At 33.8% G+C, this 16,533-nt stretch overlaps 1 protein-coding gene across 2 annotated transcripts; it reads right to left on the minus strand.

Annotated features, from left to right (window-relative positions):
• Positions 1 to 972: 972 nt before the first annotated feature.
• LOC123223220 (C-terminal binding protein AN-like) lies at positions 973 to 10,264 on the minus strand. Of its 2 annotated transcripts, XM_044646339.1 has the most exons (10): positions 9,321 to 10,262; positions 7,062 to 7,282; positions 5,735 to 5,746; positions 4,896 to 5,466; positions 4,082 to 4,235; positions 3,854 to 3,984; positions 2,424 to 3,206; positions 2,234 to 2,281; positions 1,872 to 1,985; positions 973 to 1,310 (listed from the first exon to the last, which is right to left on the minus strand). In XM_044646339.1, exons 1-10 carry the CDS (start codon positions 9,972 to 9,974, stop codon positions 1,236 to 1,238), a joined length of 2,763 nt encoding a protein of 920 aa, XP_044502274.1. In that variant the 5' UTR covers positions 9,975 to 10,262; the 3' UTR covers positions 973 to 1,235. The 2 variants fall into 2 exon arrangements, with proteins under 2 accessions (XP_044502274.1, XP_044502273.1); XM_044646338.1 differs by lacking the exons at positions 973 to 1,310; positions 1,872 to 1,985; positions 2,234 to 2,281; ... (3 more) ...; positions 4,896 to 5,466; positions 5,735 to 5,746 and adding an exon at positions 6,530 to 6,912 and having other exon boundaries at positions 7,019 to 7,282; positions 9,321 to 10,264.
• Between the last annotated feature and the right edge of the window lie 6,269 nt (positions 10,265 to 16,533).

Below are 16,533 nucleotides of genomic sequence, written 5' to 3' on the forward strand. Positions count from 1 at the left end.
TAACTTTATTAAATATTTTTTAATAATATTTTTAATTAATTTAAACAGATTTAAATTTGAATTCAGTCAAAACTTAACAGCAATCTCAATACTCACAACTATTTTATTTCAATAATACACATTTTGTCTAAATAATTTTTAACCGTAAAGGTTCTCGACTGGCAATAAAATCTGTAATTTCCAAAGTTTTGTTTTTTATTTAGAAATATGATCATCAATAAATAATTTGAAAAGGATAAGGAAAGAATATTTATATTATTAGGCAAAAAGTGTAATTACGGCTGCACCCTTCCTAGGAAACACCAAATGGAAAGTTACTGAACGAAAGTTCTAGGCTAGTCGAGATCAGCATTTTCCGTTAAGATCTTACTTGCCTTTATAATTTCGGTGACCAAGAATTTGAAAAACGTGATTAGGAACTTACCGACGATTTAATTAATGAGCAATTACTTTAACAAAGAGCTAATTAGAGGATGACAACAAACCATATGACTCTAATTATTAAAACACGGATTTTACTTGTACGTCTACTTTGCCAAATGCCAAGAAAATCAAACCAATACGCCAAGAAAACCAAATATGATAACATATTTTGACCGGAAATCTGCTTATTGCTGCAATAAAGCCAAAGTAACCTAACTAAAATTACACAAGTGATGTGTTGCTTATTCATCGTGCCACATCAATTTTTGTTTATTAAATTGAGAAATTCAACATTCTAAGCTTCGTATCACCCTTATCTTTCGCTTTCATATAATTCGAAGACGCATACGACATGACGCATCATCCAGGCAAACACTGAAATGCCCTAGCGTTAAAGGGCTCCAGCAAACTAAATGCAGGCAACTTCATCACACGCAAATATGGATTCATATTGAACACGCATCAGTGGCTATTTAATATTTGTGGTAACACAGGGCACAAGTTAACGACAACATCAGTTTGCTTCATTACTTAATACTGATAATTTACTGATCTGCAATGGTAATTCTTTGATATCTTTTAAAAGATAGAAAATAGACAAGCTCTTGTACATTTAACTCTTAATGTTATCTGGCGGAACAAAGCACCACAGGAAATCAAACCAAGCTCATAAGAGGGCAACAGGAAGAAAGAATGTAAGAGAAGAAAGACAGCAATGCTTTGCAAAAAAACTTTGGGCAAATCTCTGAAGAGTGAAGAAAAGATATTGGCAAGAAAAACTTAAGACTTGGTCAAATCCTCAAACTCAAAATCTAATCAACCCAACGAGTAACCCCATCATCTTCACCCACAGCTGCCAGAATTACAATGCGAACATCCAGAACAGCCTGCAATTTGTCAAATTGAAGCAATTAGGAGCAGCAATTTTCAGAAATGGACTAAAAATTGACCCAGTGAAGGGGTAAGTCCGCATCAACTATTGGTTGGACCAGTGTACTATAAAAATATATATTAATAATAATATTCACAATTATTTTGTCTATTTAATCATTAAATATTACATCCAAATTATGTTTCATCATAATTGAATTCAGCCTGGTGGTCAAGCATGTTCATCTTCACACACAAGTGGTGGGGTTGGAATATCAGCAATGTAAAATTTTACCCAAAAAATAATAATAATAAAGCTGGTGGAGCATGGTGGACTCTGCCATGGTTATTAGAATTCCAGTGACTACTATGGAATACAGGCCTCCCAGAAGGTAGTGTAGTCATGCAAGATTTACACTTGTTCAAAAATTGTCCAAATTAACAGTTCCCTTGGCCATTTTATGTTTTCTTTAGTTAATGCTATTGTGAAGAAATGCCGAAGCTAGGAAGCATTCAACAGATACCAAATCAAGAGGATTTTCAACTAGTAAAAGGAAAAAAATAAAAGAAAACTTTACCAGGGGATTTCTACAGTTTACAAGCCTACATTCATCCAGGGAACCTTCCATTGTCCAACTCTCCCAAACATCAAAACTGTGACTAGCAAATACAAACTCCATTCTTCTATTAATCTGCAATGTCAACATAATATGAATTCAATACTCAGGCTCTAAAACCATTAATACCATAATGGCATGTGCTCTCCACTTCAACGAGGGGACACAAAAATAGAAAACATGATAAAGATGATGTTCAGTAAAAAAAAAAAAACGATGTTTCCATAAGGAATAATCAGCAATTCCAAACTAAATTTCTAGCAGCATTAGTAAATAGGCTTTGAGAAACACTTCCCAATTAGTTTCCTATGATATAAAATTACCTGCAATAACTTTCCACCAGCAACAAAAGATCGCAAGCCAATTATGTCCTGTGGAAAACAAACCCCATATCTGTATCAGATGGTCAGAATGACCCATATAATATAAGTATAATTACCCATATTGTAATTACACTCAGTTGAAACCTGAACCCAATGGACAGAAAAAATAAATAACATTTTGCCAATAAACCTTGCTCCTGAAAGCAACAAGGAACTGAGCTGCAGGATCTCTTGTTGTTACATTTGGCATGGTATCTAGGAACCAGCCACCACCTTTGAGTCTCTGCCTGGAGATGTGGAGTGCAGGGTGATCTCTTGCATATAGAGCTATGACGTAACCATCTTTCAGCATTTCCACAGACTTTCCACTGAGCTTTTTGCTAGATTTTAGATTATGTTCAGAAGTTGACTCTTGCAGTAATTCTATAGGCGTTTTCCTATTTCTTGAGTCTTCAGGGGAAGCACACCGAGAACTGGCTTGATCTGTGCCACTCATAGCAGTATCATCTTCCCTATGTGAAGTACTTTCTTTAACTAATGCAGAGGAATCATCTGATTTTTGCAAAGATTTTTGTTGGGCATGCCTCTTTTTGGCCTTCTTACCTGACCTGCTACGCCTTCCATCAGATTTAGAGGTAGACAAACCTGAAACTTTCAGCTGGCTAGGTGATTCTTTTGATAGATTGATCCCTTTTTTCTGAGAGCTTTCTGGAGTAACTTGGGTATCATCTGTCAGTTGCTCAGAAACAGAACCCTGAAGGGCACTCACATTGTCTTGTTTATCAAATTGTTCAACTTCTTCACCCATTTTGCTTTCGTCCTCATCCTCATCATAAATGACATTGTTTGGAATAACCCCATCAAAGAAGAACGTTTGCAATATAGATATGGCTTTGTCCCTAATCTCCATCCATACTTCTTCACTGTAATCCGCACTGCGAGGTAGTATCAATACATTTGGCATCTCCCTAACCTAAAGCAGTGAATATGACACAGATTAATGGCATCTTATTATATTGAAATCTCAGGCACTTTTGGGCATAATTCATGATGAAATAAGTTAAATTAATTTAAACTTAACCAGCTATTAATATGCTATCCACTAATTCTTTGGAACACAAGCACGTCACTCAATGAATACGGTTACCAGATTTTGCCAAATTGCCTAAAACTAGAGAAACTTAGCCCTGTGGTTATATTTGAGACATGTTGCTCCATATTTGAGAAACATCACGTTTTAAGCATAAAGCACTTGAAAAGATACCAGTACTCAATCATCAATATTCAATAGTGACCCTTTTAACAAAAAACCAGGAGACACTGACATTTGTGCAGAGCAGCAACTGCATGTTAACCAGTATGCATGACAGAAAGCACCAGAGAAAAATGATCAAGGGGAAGAAAAGGAAGGAAAATGAGACTTTTTTAGTTTTTCAGAACAGATATTGCTACTGATTCAAGATCTATAACATAAATAGTTAAGTCTTGATCCAGTATGAAATGCAGAGAGAGCAAAGGAGAAGAAGAATTCTATGACATATAGAGAGAAGAAAAAGATTTTGGATTCATGTGGTTGGCAATAATATTGCAGCACTACTAATTATCAGTCCTAATTTTTACCCATGCTTCCATCCATTGTGGCCCTTCGGCACCATCCAAGGCGCAGCCAGCTAAGGTGCCATCAATTAAAAGCTGCTTCACAGCACAATCATCCAGCAGCTGACTGCTGCCCGTATTCACAAGAAATGCCCCTATGTAAAACAATAAAATATATTACCACTTACAAGTAAATAGAAGAGATCTCAGTAACTTAGTGAAGGATGATCATCAAAGATGAAGCAAATTCACCAGGCTTTATATGCTGCAAACATTCTGCATTGATAATCTGAATTGTTTCATCTGTTACAGCACAATGAAGAGAGATAACATCACTTGCAGCTAGTAAATCATTAAGAGTATCCATCCTTCGAGCAGCCGAAGGAAATGCAAATTTCCCTTTACCCTGTAGGAGATAAATTAATTCAGAACAAATTCAACTTCAAAATCAAAGAGCAAGTCAAAAATTACATGCTAGTACATTTAGAAGCTCAAAAGTGTGCACAGACAACATGAAAAAAATATTTAATTAATAAAAAGTTCTGATAAGTGTAATCCACATGATAACGGTAACATCATAATCACTCAAGATCTTGTGCAAATTTTCTCAAAGGAGAAGTTATTTTCATCCAATATTGTAGATAACCCTCTTCAATTCAGGAAAAAAGAAAACCAAATATTTAAGTTTACAGGAATCTTAAACTGTACCCTATATGAGAAATTTCACATGACTTCAAAGTGATATTTCACATCATACAATTTTTATACTATTCATATATATATATATACACACACACAAAAAATTAATATACCCTAAATATTAACCAGATAAATCTTTAAAACTAATAACTAGTTAGCTTGATTATCCCCATAAACTATACATAATCACATTATAGATTCTAAAACCTGATCATGAAAGTTACAACATAAACATTAGCTCAAAACTCAACTCAACACCGGAAAATTTTAAAATTTTCTTTGCAAACATCATACAGAGCTTATTAGTTGTTGCTAAAATCAAAAACGTAAAATTCCATTCGAAATTTAATCAACATGTTAAAAGTACCTTGTGAACATCAAAATAAAGCACACTCATCTTGAAAGCCAAACTCCTCGAAGCCAAAGCCCGAGCCGACGAAGATCTACCAACAATCCCCAAAACTAGTCCTCTACACCGCCTCATTCCTCGACATAGCGGCTGCACCGAGCCTAGCCATCCCGAAGCCGAGAGCGCATGGCGAGAAAGCAAATGCGTTCGTCGAAGCAAGCCGAGTACGAGAGCCATCACAGTATCAGCGATCTCATCGGCTCGAGTGGTGTCAACGTGGACCAGCCTGAGACCGAGGTCGGCGGCGAGAGCGGAGTCGACGGCGCGGTCAGAAGAGCCAAGACAGAGGATAAGCTGGTAGGGACAGAGCCGGCGTTGCGCGGCGCGTGGTAGGTAGGCGAGGGAATGAAGGAGGACAACGGAGGCTGCTTCGATCTTGCCATCGGATAAGCGACTGAGAGGAACGTGCTCGACAGAAGCAACGCCGGCAAGGGACTCTTGTTCTAAGTCGCAGTCTTCGATGCAGTTAAGAGTGACTACTAAAGGAAGAGGTGTAGGGTTGTTACGGTGAGGCATTGGTGCAGAGGATCTATTTTTCATCGTCTCCCTCCACTCTCCCCCCTGCCACGTTATTTCTTCTCCAAATATGGTTAGAGTTAATTTTCAGTTGTGGTGGTGGTTAGGGTTTAATGTTGTAATTTTAGGCATTTTCCGAGGGCTTAGTGGACGGAGGATACTGGTAATTTTTTGTTTGCATTTTTTTTTTTTTTAATATTTTGGTTGCAGGCCTGTGGTCTGGAGATCGGAGAGGTTGAAATGTCTTCCACCCTGAGATCTGACCTTATTCTATTCGAAGCGTTATGTGAGTGCTGTTAAATTACAGTTATATCCCGATTGCTGTGCATACACAATTGGCAGAGAACGGCTATTTTCAACCCGTGTCTTATTTTTACCCAATAAAAATTTCCCACCTTGAATTTTAAAAACCATACTTTCTCATCTCTATCAAATCTTATTAGTAAATTTTTGAAATATACAAATTGAAGATACAAAATATATTTTATGATTTTTAATATTACTGAAGCTAATTTAACCCTAAGATATTTTTTACTCTTAATATATATAAATTTTAAGATTAATAATTATAAAAATTAAAATTTTAAAATAATAAACGTCATACCTTTGAATTACATAAAAATATTACAATTTTTGATAATACAATTCTTACTAAATCACATATATAATTTTAATTAAAATCGCACAAAAATAATGCAATTCAACTATAATTATACCATTCAGGCGTGAATTTTAATTATAATTTTAATGTGTGTGCGCGTGTGAGATAGATAGATAAATAGATGCCAGAATCTTTAAAAACAGCCCCCCCGGGCTTCATAAATTTTAGAAAGAACGAATCTTGTTTACATTTTTGTGGCAATGAAATTACTTTTGCATCCTTTAGATTAATACCTTCTCACAACTTCCACCGCTACAACTTTCATACGTATACACGTGTACAAAATATACATATCTAACCATGGCTTTTCCTGCACTAACATTGCAAGGAAGAAAATCAAGGACAAAAACAGGAATCCTCAGCTTGAATATTAAATCTGACGGACAAAAAAGAACAATGATCAAGCCAAAAGGAATGCTCAAATGAAAAATCGTTAGTGTCCATTACTTCTACATGGAAGAAACTACAATTAACAAAAATTCCTGATAAACACTTGAAATGAATTTTAATTCATTTTTGAAAAAAAAAATGCAAGTTGCAGACAATTTAATAGAATAGAAGAACACCAAAAGCTATACAAACACTAGCAAAATTTCTACATCACAGGGACTAGTAGATACACTTTTTCTCACACACAGACAAATTTAGGCCGGTTATTATAGAGGTCCCAATATCGTGCCACAGATGTTGTGAACGTTTGATCCACACATTTCATTCAGAACAGCATATATAGCCATGGTCTCATAAGCAGCCATGAGAATGTGACGTAACACTTTCAGCTGCTCTCCTACAACCTTTCTGTCAACAAGTAAAACTCAGAACTATCAGATATACTGCACAACTCCGGAACCAGCTACTCAAAACTCTATTCAACTACCACATTAAACCCAACTTCCATTAATACCGAGTTAAATTTTCCAGAACAATTTGATCAGGTTCAGAGAAACCTCCTCCTAAACTTTCCAGTGGCTGCTTGATATGATCGCATTAGAAGACCAACACCAAGTCCAATTCCGATGCACATGCCTAACCCAATTCCAACTCCAACTCTAACACCAGCATTAAACCATGACAGTTGGCCATCTTCCCCATAGTACATATCTTCCGAGTACAAACTCTCTCGGATTTTCTCATCTGACTCATAGTCATCAACTTGTGCCTCTGTAATCTGCACAGCCCCAAAAACAACACAAATAGTCAAAGTAATACAAAGTCAAGACTAAAAATGCATTGCAAGAAACTATAGGCAGAACAAATGCTAAGTAAAAAATACAATAAGAATAAGCTTATGGTTCCATAAAAAATGCAATAAGAATAAGCTTGTGGTTCTGTATCAACACTTGCAAAGAAGAGCTAAAGCCGAAATTAAGTCACTTAAGTAAATAACTTTAAGGTGTAAAGTAGCAGCAAAAAGCAATTTTAACATGAGCATTTCTGCAACATTCAGGCAGGCCAAAAAAACGAGAAAATTAATTAATTCCAAGGCAGACGGCACCTGACATGTTACATCGTATTAGGATAATGGTTCTACTTTGCATTAACTTAGAATTTTGTTTCAGAAGATCATTAAAAGTTATGATAAAAATTAATATTACAGCAACAGGTTTCAATTAGCCAGCATAACCATGAATTCTAAGGCTAACAGAACATCTCTATATGTTCAACAAGTTCACCAATCTGAATATTCTGTCAATATAAGTACTACTGCAAATGTTAAATTCCCAGGAAAATGAATGCAGAATATGCACTCAAATAAAAAGGCAGAGAACTTAGAAGTAGAGGGAAACCAATAATCACATTTTTCATACGCATATAAAGCAGATTTAAGGGTCAAGCATAAATTATAAATTGTAAACTCAAATATGTAAGCCATGTGACAAGTGACTTTGAAGAATCCAACTTAGAATTACAGAGATATTGATCAACATTAAACAGGAAAATAGCATATATAATAACAATTAGTTGCAACCACAACTTTGATGAAAGATATGCCACAAGGTGATAGATAAAACTATAATGTACAAACAAATTGTGCAAACTGAGGTAACAACCTATGATTAGGTGATGTGATTGTTTACTTTTTTTCGCACTTCAAAAAAGCAATATCATATGTATACACCTTTGAATACATAATTAGATATACAGATGATTAGATGTTAATTTATTATTAATTCAAAATCACGCAATCACATAATAATACATAATCTATATATCCAATTGTGCACAAATGTGTGTACATAATTTTATTGCACTTCAAAATCACCTAATCAAATGCTATTACGTCAGGTTGTATGAAAAAGTTTGTGCGGTTTGTTTGTACATGTAATATTACTTCGAGCATGATTCCTAAATATTCCAGTTGAAGTTATATAAATAATGAAAAAGGATGATTATCAACAAAAAAGGGTAATCAAAGCAGAGACCTCTGATCGCTTGAAAGGGAGAAGGGTGATCAATAGGTATATTACCCAATATCAATAATTTCCATTCCATTTAAAAAAAGACCTGCCTATCTAATCTACCTGAGTGTAATGTAGAAAACTTGGTTTCAGTCAAATCTATGTTGTGTAAAATATGAAGAATGCTTCACAAACAATAAACTAAAAAGGTTTCTCACACACATAATCAATGTGGTAAAAGAACTTGATTGGTATTCAATGTAATTCAAGTTGAAAATCAAGAAAAATTCTAAGAGAGATAAACTGTGTCAAATTGAATAGATGACAGAAGCTTGTAATAGAGGATGTAATATATGTTCTAACTGTACTAAAGGTCTCTGTATTCACTAATGCATATGTTTCATGCTTCAATCATTTACGATATTGTGGAATTCCAATGCTTTGAAGCAAGGTAAACAAAATTTGAAAGCTAAAATAATGGGGCAGCAAAGGAATTCACTAATATAGTGACAAATGCCAAATGCATTATAAGAATTGGGAGTGGTAACTCCAACCAAAAGTAAAGCTAATTTACAGGTGGACATTGAATTCGCTTGCATTCCAGGGAGGTACATTATCCAGAAAAATCCACAAGAGCAGAATCAAAGCCAAATTTCCAAAATTGAGTCCATAATTTAATCATAATCCAATCGCAACCTCTGTTACCGATTTTAAAACAAAGCAGAGCATATATACACGGAAATAAAAACACCTTGGGATGGATTCAAACCAAGCTAAAACAAGGGCCAAGTCAAAGTCTTCATTTACCTGCAACTTTCGGTGGCGAACGAACCCATTAGCACCATTTAAATGTTTCTCAATCTCCTCATCCTCGGGAATCGAATCCAGCACCCCATGCCTTGATACTTTCCTTCTCGGGCTTACCTGTATTGTCTTTGTCAAAATTATCGGTACACCCCCACAGCAACCAGCAATATAAACCTCAATAGCCGGCGCCGAAACCCCAAGTTTCGGCTGGAAAAATGCTGAAGAACCCGTGCCTATCGCCGTGTAACAATCCATGCCCCATCCGGCCATCGCGTCTCGTTCATTATTCCGCGTTGACTCAATCCTCTCTAGGGACCCACACAAAACCATGTCCTTCTCTTGAAACACTTCGAATTCGATGCTTCCCGTCACACGCACGCTATCCATGCTCACGTACGTCACTTCTGATGACTCCTTATTGAGCCGATCCCGGCGTAGGGTTATCGATGCCACATCAGACGCAGGGATACGAGAACCGTTGATTTCGAGAGATACGCCGATCTGGCTTCGCACGTGGCAAAGAGTTAGGTGGTCGGGCACGCCGGAGATCACGCAGGGTGAAATTCGTACATAAAAGAGTCTGATTTCAAGCCACGCTGAATTAGGTATGAGGTGATAAGAATTTACCCGTTCAGGCGATTCTTTGTGATCCATTCAATAATTTGGCCGATGAATTTGACAGAAATTTATTGTTTTTAATAGAATTAGAGTTCCAAAAACAATGAGACTGGGAAAATTGACGGTTGATATACCAATTGGAGAAAATTTAGGAAATCCGTGGAATTCGAAACGGTAGTTGCGAAAAAAATATTGCTGTTGAAGATTAGGGTTTTGGATTCATGCATTCAGAAATTGAATTGCGGGTTTTTTTTTTTTAAGGTTGTTAAGATTTTTTTTTCTTTTCTTTTTCTCTGAAGGAGGCGACGACAGAGTTAGAAACGAGTGAGGGGATGAAGAGGGGACAACTAGTGTTAAACAGAAGCCCAGTCTATGTGCAAGTCTAAAGCCCAGACATGGCCCAAATGTTGTTAAGTAAATGAGGTGCATGACACGGTGCGTTTTATTAATGTAAATGATGCAAGATGCACCGTATTAAGTTGGAGATGCTGAGTTCAGTAAGTCACAGAGTTTAGCTCAAGTACTGTGCAAATTGACTTTTGTTAAAAGAGTATCCAGTGTAAGTTTTATGTTTTCTTTGTATAGTTAATTACTGTTCAGTTGTATTCGATGATGAGCTGTAGATTTTAGGAAATCTGGTTTTAATCAATGGTCAGGATGTAGAATTCAGTTACTGACAGCCTAGCAACTCAAGTGTTTGTATAAATGTTTGTATTAGCTAGTTTGCAAGGTTAATGAAAGATTTTGAGAAATTTCAGAAGAGAGTTTGTGCCCTAGTTTGGCAATGTATTGAAATTTGGAATTTGTTCATTTCCTGCTCTTTTATCTTCTGACTCACAGATTCTTTCAACTAGAAATGAATATTACACGTGTCTCCATAATATTGCGTTTACGGCGGTAAGATTTCAGCACATACACAACTTCATTTTAAGGTAAATTCCATAGAACTGAGAGCTCCCTGAAATCTGGAAAATTCTAATCTCACCAAAAAGTTGAATGCCAAAAGACTTACTCCCACCCAAGGTGTACGGTACTTTCAAACTCACATATGTCAATTTTTAATAACTCAAGGTTTTGCATATAAATTAATTTTTGTAAAATTTTTTTAATTAATTATTATTTTAATGATAATATTTTTTTATATATAATTTATTATATTTTTCGTATAAATTTTAAAAATTAATAATTTTATTTTTGTCTAAAATTTTTTAATTTTAAAAAGTCATATTTTTCTTCAAATTTAAGGTTTTTTTTTTTTACCTCTTCACCCACCCATGAGTCACCTTTTCTTTTAACCTTAAACCAATCACCTTCTTTTCCTAAACCATCTATTTGTTTGGATGATAAACACATCATTAAAACAAATTATCTAGATTTGTCCAATCTAGACAAAGATATAATGCTCAAAGTTTTGTCTTTTCCTAAACCATCTCTTCATTTAGATAAATGAATTGTTTGGATTTATCCACTTTAGATGAAGATATAGTGGTCAAAGTTTTATTTACTGCATGTAAGGTTGAAAGGGGAGGTCACCGATGGTAAAAAAGATGAAAATAAAAACCTTAAGTTTAGGGAGAAAACATAACTTTTCAAAATTAGAAAACTTTAAATACGGGTGAAGTGAAGTTTTCTAGTTTTTTAAGTTTAGAGGAAATTTTTAATAAATTATATATATTTTAAATATTATAATTAAAATAACAATTTTACCCTTAATATTAATTAAAAAATTTAATAAAAATTTACTACTGGATATGAGTTTAGGTTTTTGAAAATGGGTGAATATGAGTTTGGGATTACATTATATCTCGGTGAAAATAAGTCTTTTAGCTAAAGTTAGAAAATAGAAAAAAGACCTTTCTAACTTCAAGAAACAATTTTTAAACAAAATCATGGATTTATGAATGGATACACATTTTGAGCAATATTATATGTGTCTAAATGGATACATATTACTAAATATATAAATGAGTATATATTTATATATGTTATCATTTAATTCAGTATTATTTTATTTTTAATTTAAAATTATTTAATTATATATATATATCTATTTATATAATTAAAATATGTATATATAATTTTATTAATATATTTTATTACTAATTGCTTATAGAGATAATTTTGAATTAATTTTAAATTAAACTTAATTCAAATAATGGGCATCTGAAACTCAATTCAAATATAAAATATTTGAAATAGAGGCCGTGCGTTCAGCAAGCTGCTATATCGAGATCGACTTTTTGTTAAGCCCATAATTTTATATTGAGATTTGATGTACGGTTAATGATTAATGCTCTCAGCCCAGTCAAAATTGGCTGGGCATCCTTCTTTCAAAATAACCAAGGGCTCATGGGGGGCTTAGGCCGATAGTCAACCGCATATGAAAGGCTGACAGTCTGTGGTGGGCGGCTTTGACGAAATTATGAGAATTTGTTTTTCTTTTTTTTTTTTGGGTTAAGTGATTATGATTTGAATCCTTAAGGATCAAGCTAATATTGAGTTCGGTTCATTCGAATTGTTAAACAGAAGAATAAGAATCATTTTATTCTATAAGATTTATCAAAAAAAAAATTGAAGAAAAAAAAAAGCACCATCAGAAAGCTGAGTTCTATTAAAGTGACACTAGCAAAACAAAAGGGTTTGGGCCAAGCTCGCATTATCATCCAGCCTTTGCTTAGGTTTGTCAAGTTGAATTGAGCAGACCTGATATTTGGATTTTCAACCTCAAACAAAGTACTTTGGACTGGACCAAATTCAGGTCTTAGAAGAATCTAAACATAATTTTTGTTTAAGGGTTTCGGACTCAGGCTTGGATATAGATTGTTCAGACCCGAAGCCAGAGCTTAAAAAAATTAGATCCGAAGCCTGAGCATAGGCCTAAACTAAAAAATGTCAAAACCAATTGAGGTCCTACCCCTAGCTAACTTTATCTCCTTCTGATAGCCGTTAAATCAAGAGCAGCCCTCAATCATTTCGTAATGTTATCTCACATATTACTAGGACCCAGATATGACAGTGTTCACGTCCATGCCCGCCTGGAATTTGAAAATAAAAACAAGAGTGAGAGAGTACAAATGATGTGACTTATTCTAAACAAGGCCAAAGGTCTTCTTCCCACCCAAATTTTGATGCATTTTTAAAATTTAAATAATTTAAAATTTTATTTATACATCAAATATCCGTATAAAATTATTATTTTATCAATATATAATTTTATCTTTTTTTTTTAAGTTTTAAAAACTTATATTTTATCTAATAACCTCAAATTTTAAAAATTAACTTTTCTTTCTCAAATCTCTAAGGTTTGTTATAAACTTTCGATAACAACAACGATAGCACTCAATCGATTTTGATGTCGATCACCCTTTTGTGTACCTTTCTCTGCTGCCATCGACAACGTCAGATGAAGGTTGATAAAGCTTTGATGATGATGAAGCATAAAGACAAAGACTCTTTATCGAATCTACTTCAGAGTACCAGAATCCATCGATTCAACTTCAAATTTGGACTATCGTTGATGAAGACCTATTTTTCAACCATGAACGCGATGGATTCTCGCCATCCAAAGCTGATTCGATAAAGTTTGTGTAGATTGGGGCTTCATAGCTGTTAAAGTTTTGTTGGCCTTCATCTAGCGTGGGCGACTACGATAGCAGAGGGAAACACACAGAAGACCGGTTGATGAAGGAACCAAACGGCTTTCACCGTTGTCATTGTCAGAAGTTCGCAACAAATCCTAAAGATTCGAAGAAAAAATTTACTTTTCAAAATTTATGATTAAAGGTGAATTATGAATTTTATAAACCTGAAAGAGAAAATAAGATAAAAATTATATATATTTTAATATTATTAATAAAATAATGATTTTATTTTTAATTCTAATAAAAAAATTTTAACATTAGTTAATTAATAAATAAAATTTTTAAATTTTTAAATTTTTAAATCCCATAAATAAAATTTTGAGAAAGTATCAAAAATTGAGTGGGAGCAAATCGTTTGGCCTCTCAGCAATCGCGTACGTGACCTGAAGGTATCTACAACTGATAAAGCAAAATCTCAAACTTCAGAACATCAGTGCCCTCAACTGATGAAATGTGGATATAAAAGAAGATTCTAGTTACAAGGAAGTAGAAACAAATAATGAGAGAAAAGTAAAGTAAAGTAAAGTTCGGCCCTCTTTTTATGGACTGACTGGATAGCCAATAATGGTTCTGAACATTTTTATTTTATTACATTTTTAAATTAATATTTGTTAATTATTAAAAATTTAAATATTTATTTATAAATTATTAAAATTAATTAAATTTATTAAGTTTTAAAGGTAAAATCATAAATTTAATTAGTAATTTATTAAAAATAATAAAACATTAATAATTTCTCTTTAGTTTTATAAAACGAACAATTTTTTTTTTAATTAAATTTTGAAATGTTATATTTTTTTTAGAGTTTTTTTTCTCTTTCTTTTCCAGTGCAATCATCGATCGACATTTCTCTCTCCCTTTTTGTTCCTAAACAAAGACGAGAAGGAGACACCAAAAATGGCAACAAAATGGGAGAGAGAGTCCAACACTGGAAAAAGAATAAAGAAACAAAAGAAATCTTACCAAAAAAACATAATATTTTAAAATTTAATTTGAAAAAAATTATTAATTTTTTAAAAATCTACAAAAAAAAAAAGATAATACTAATTTATTTTATTAATTTTAATTATTTATAAATGAGTATTTAAATGGCTAAATGATTATTTTCCACCTAAACTATGCTGAATTCTCAAAGTTCTCCCCATTAACTATGGAAATACCGTTTACCCACCCATGAACAGTTAAAATTAATGGTAGTAAATATAAAATCGTCATTTTATATTTAATATTAAAAAAAAATTTAAATATGATTTCATTTCCCCCCCTAAATTTTAAAAACTAACTTTTCTCCTCTAAATCAAGTTTGAAAAAATCACATCCCCCGTAGGGTTTAGTTTCCAAACCCCTTCACTTTCTCCGACGTCATCGCCGGTCATCTCTCCCTCCCGACGGTTTCTCTTCTACCGATGGCTCACCTCAACTCCACCCCAACCCATCCGACGCTGAGAGACGTCATATGGGAAAAAAAATCGTCTTTCCAAACGAGATCGATCGATCTTATCTTCGTCGTCTGGAAAGACAATCGTCTTCCCAGATGAAGACGACTCATCTTCCCAGAGGACGACGAGTCATCTCGTCTTCGTCTGGGAAGACTCTTGACACTAGATAGATTGGGGGTGGAGTTGAGGAGGGTCGTCGATGGAAGAGAAACCGTCGGGAGGAAGAGACGACCGACGATGACACCAGAGAAAGTGAAGGAGTTTGAAAACTAAACTCTAGGGGGAAAAATATGATCTTTTTAAACTTGACTTAGGGTAGAAAAGTTAGTTTTTAAACTTTTAGGGGGGAAATGAGATTAAATTTTTAGGGGTTAGGGTTCTGTTAAATTTAACCGATTATGGGTAGATAAATAATATTTTTATAGTTAATAGAGAAAATTTTGAGAGTTCAGCATAATTTGGGTGGGAAATAGTCCTTTGGCCTATTTAAATTTGGTTATAGTGGGGGAGATACTAATTTGGTGTCGCAATGAATTTTGGGCTTTCTATTTTTGTTTGAAGAATCACGCAATTTATGGACCATGCAAGCCCTAGGTGGACCTCACGTACTGTCATATTATTTTGTAGGCGGCAGGCATTGGTTTAATCTGGTAGTTGGACAAGAAAGATTTCTACGTCATATTATTAATTGTCCGCATGCATGAAGAATACCAAGAAAAAAATTTAAGAAAGGACAAGAGTTGACATGTGAAAAATTTTCACGTCTCTCAGGTAGATTCGTGCTTCCACAAAATTCATTACCGGCTATAATCACAATTACAAATGCATTGCAAAACTTGGTTTATCCGGATCGGTTACAAAATGATTCCCTTACAAACTGAATTATTGTTACACAAAATGCTAACTCAGATTTGCTGCAAAAATTTATGATTATTTATTATTAAAAAATTACAATTTTTGACCCAATTATTAGCTCGAACTGGTAAAGGACAGAAACCCTTTGTGAAAAGTTAGAATTTGAATAATTTGTTTACTCATATTAAAAAAAATCTATAACGGGTTAACTTGTATCATGAATCTATATAAAAATTTTGGAAAACATTGGTTGAGAGTATGATCATTTTAATTTTAAAGTCTTAAGAAAACCACATTTTTGGGCAAAGGCCAACCTTCAAATTGGTAAATCTTGAAAATACTAGCTTAACAACCCACTACTAAGACTACCAACTTTAATATAAATATTTTCCAAAGGCATTAGTGTGTGCTCTATATGCAAGTCGGTGTATAAACATGACATTCACAAATAGCTAGAAGAGTAAGATTTGACATTTATTAATATGTTCAAAAGCTTTTAACATATAATCATCGGTTCCTATTATCATGAGACAATTTTTTATGATACCATCAATTACAATTGGACACAATTCTCAATTATAATTAAATTTTATTCAATTACCCATATAATCCTAACCGTTTCTATTATAAAATTTAGTATTACATACAAACTTAAGGATA

Source organism: Mangifera indica, chromosome 8 (assembly GCF_011075055.1).
Source record: "Mangifera indica cultivar Alphonso chromosome 8, CATAS_Mindica_2.1, whole genome shotgun sequence".
Lineage (NCBI taxonomy): Eukaryota > Viridiplantae > Streptophyta > Magnoliopsida > Sapindales > Anacardiaceae > Mangifera > Mangifera indica.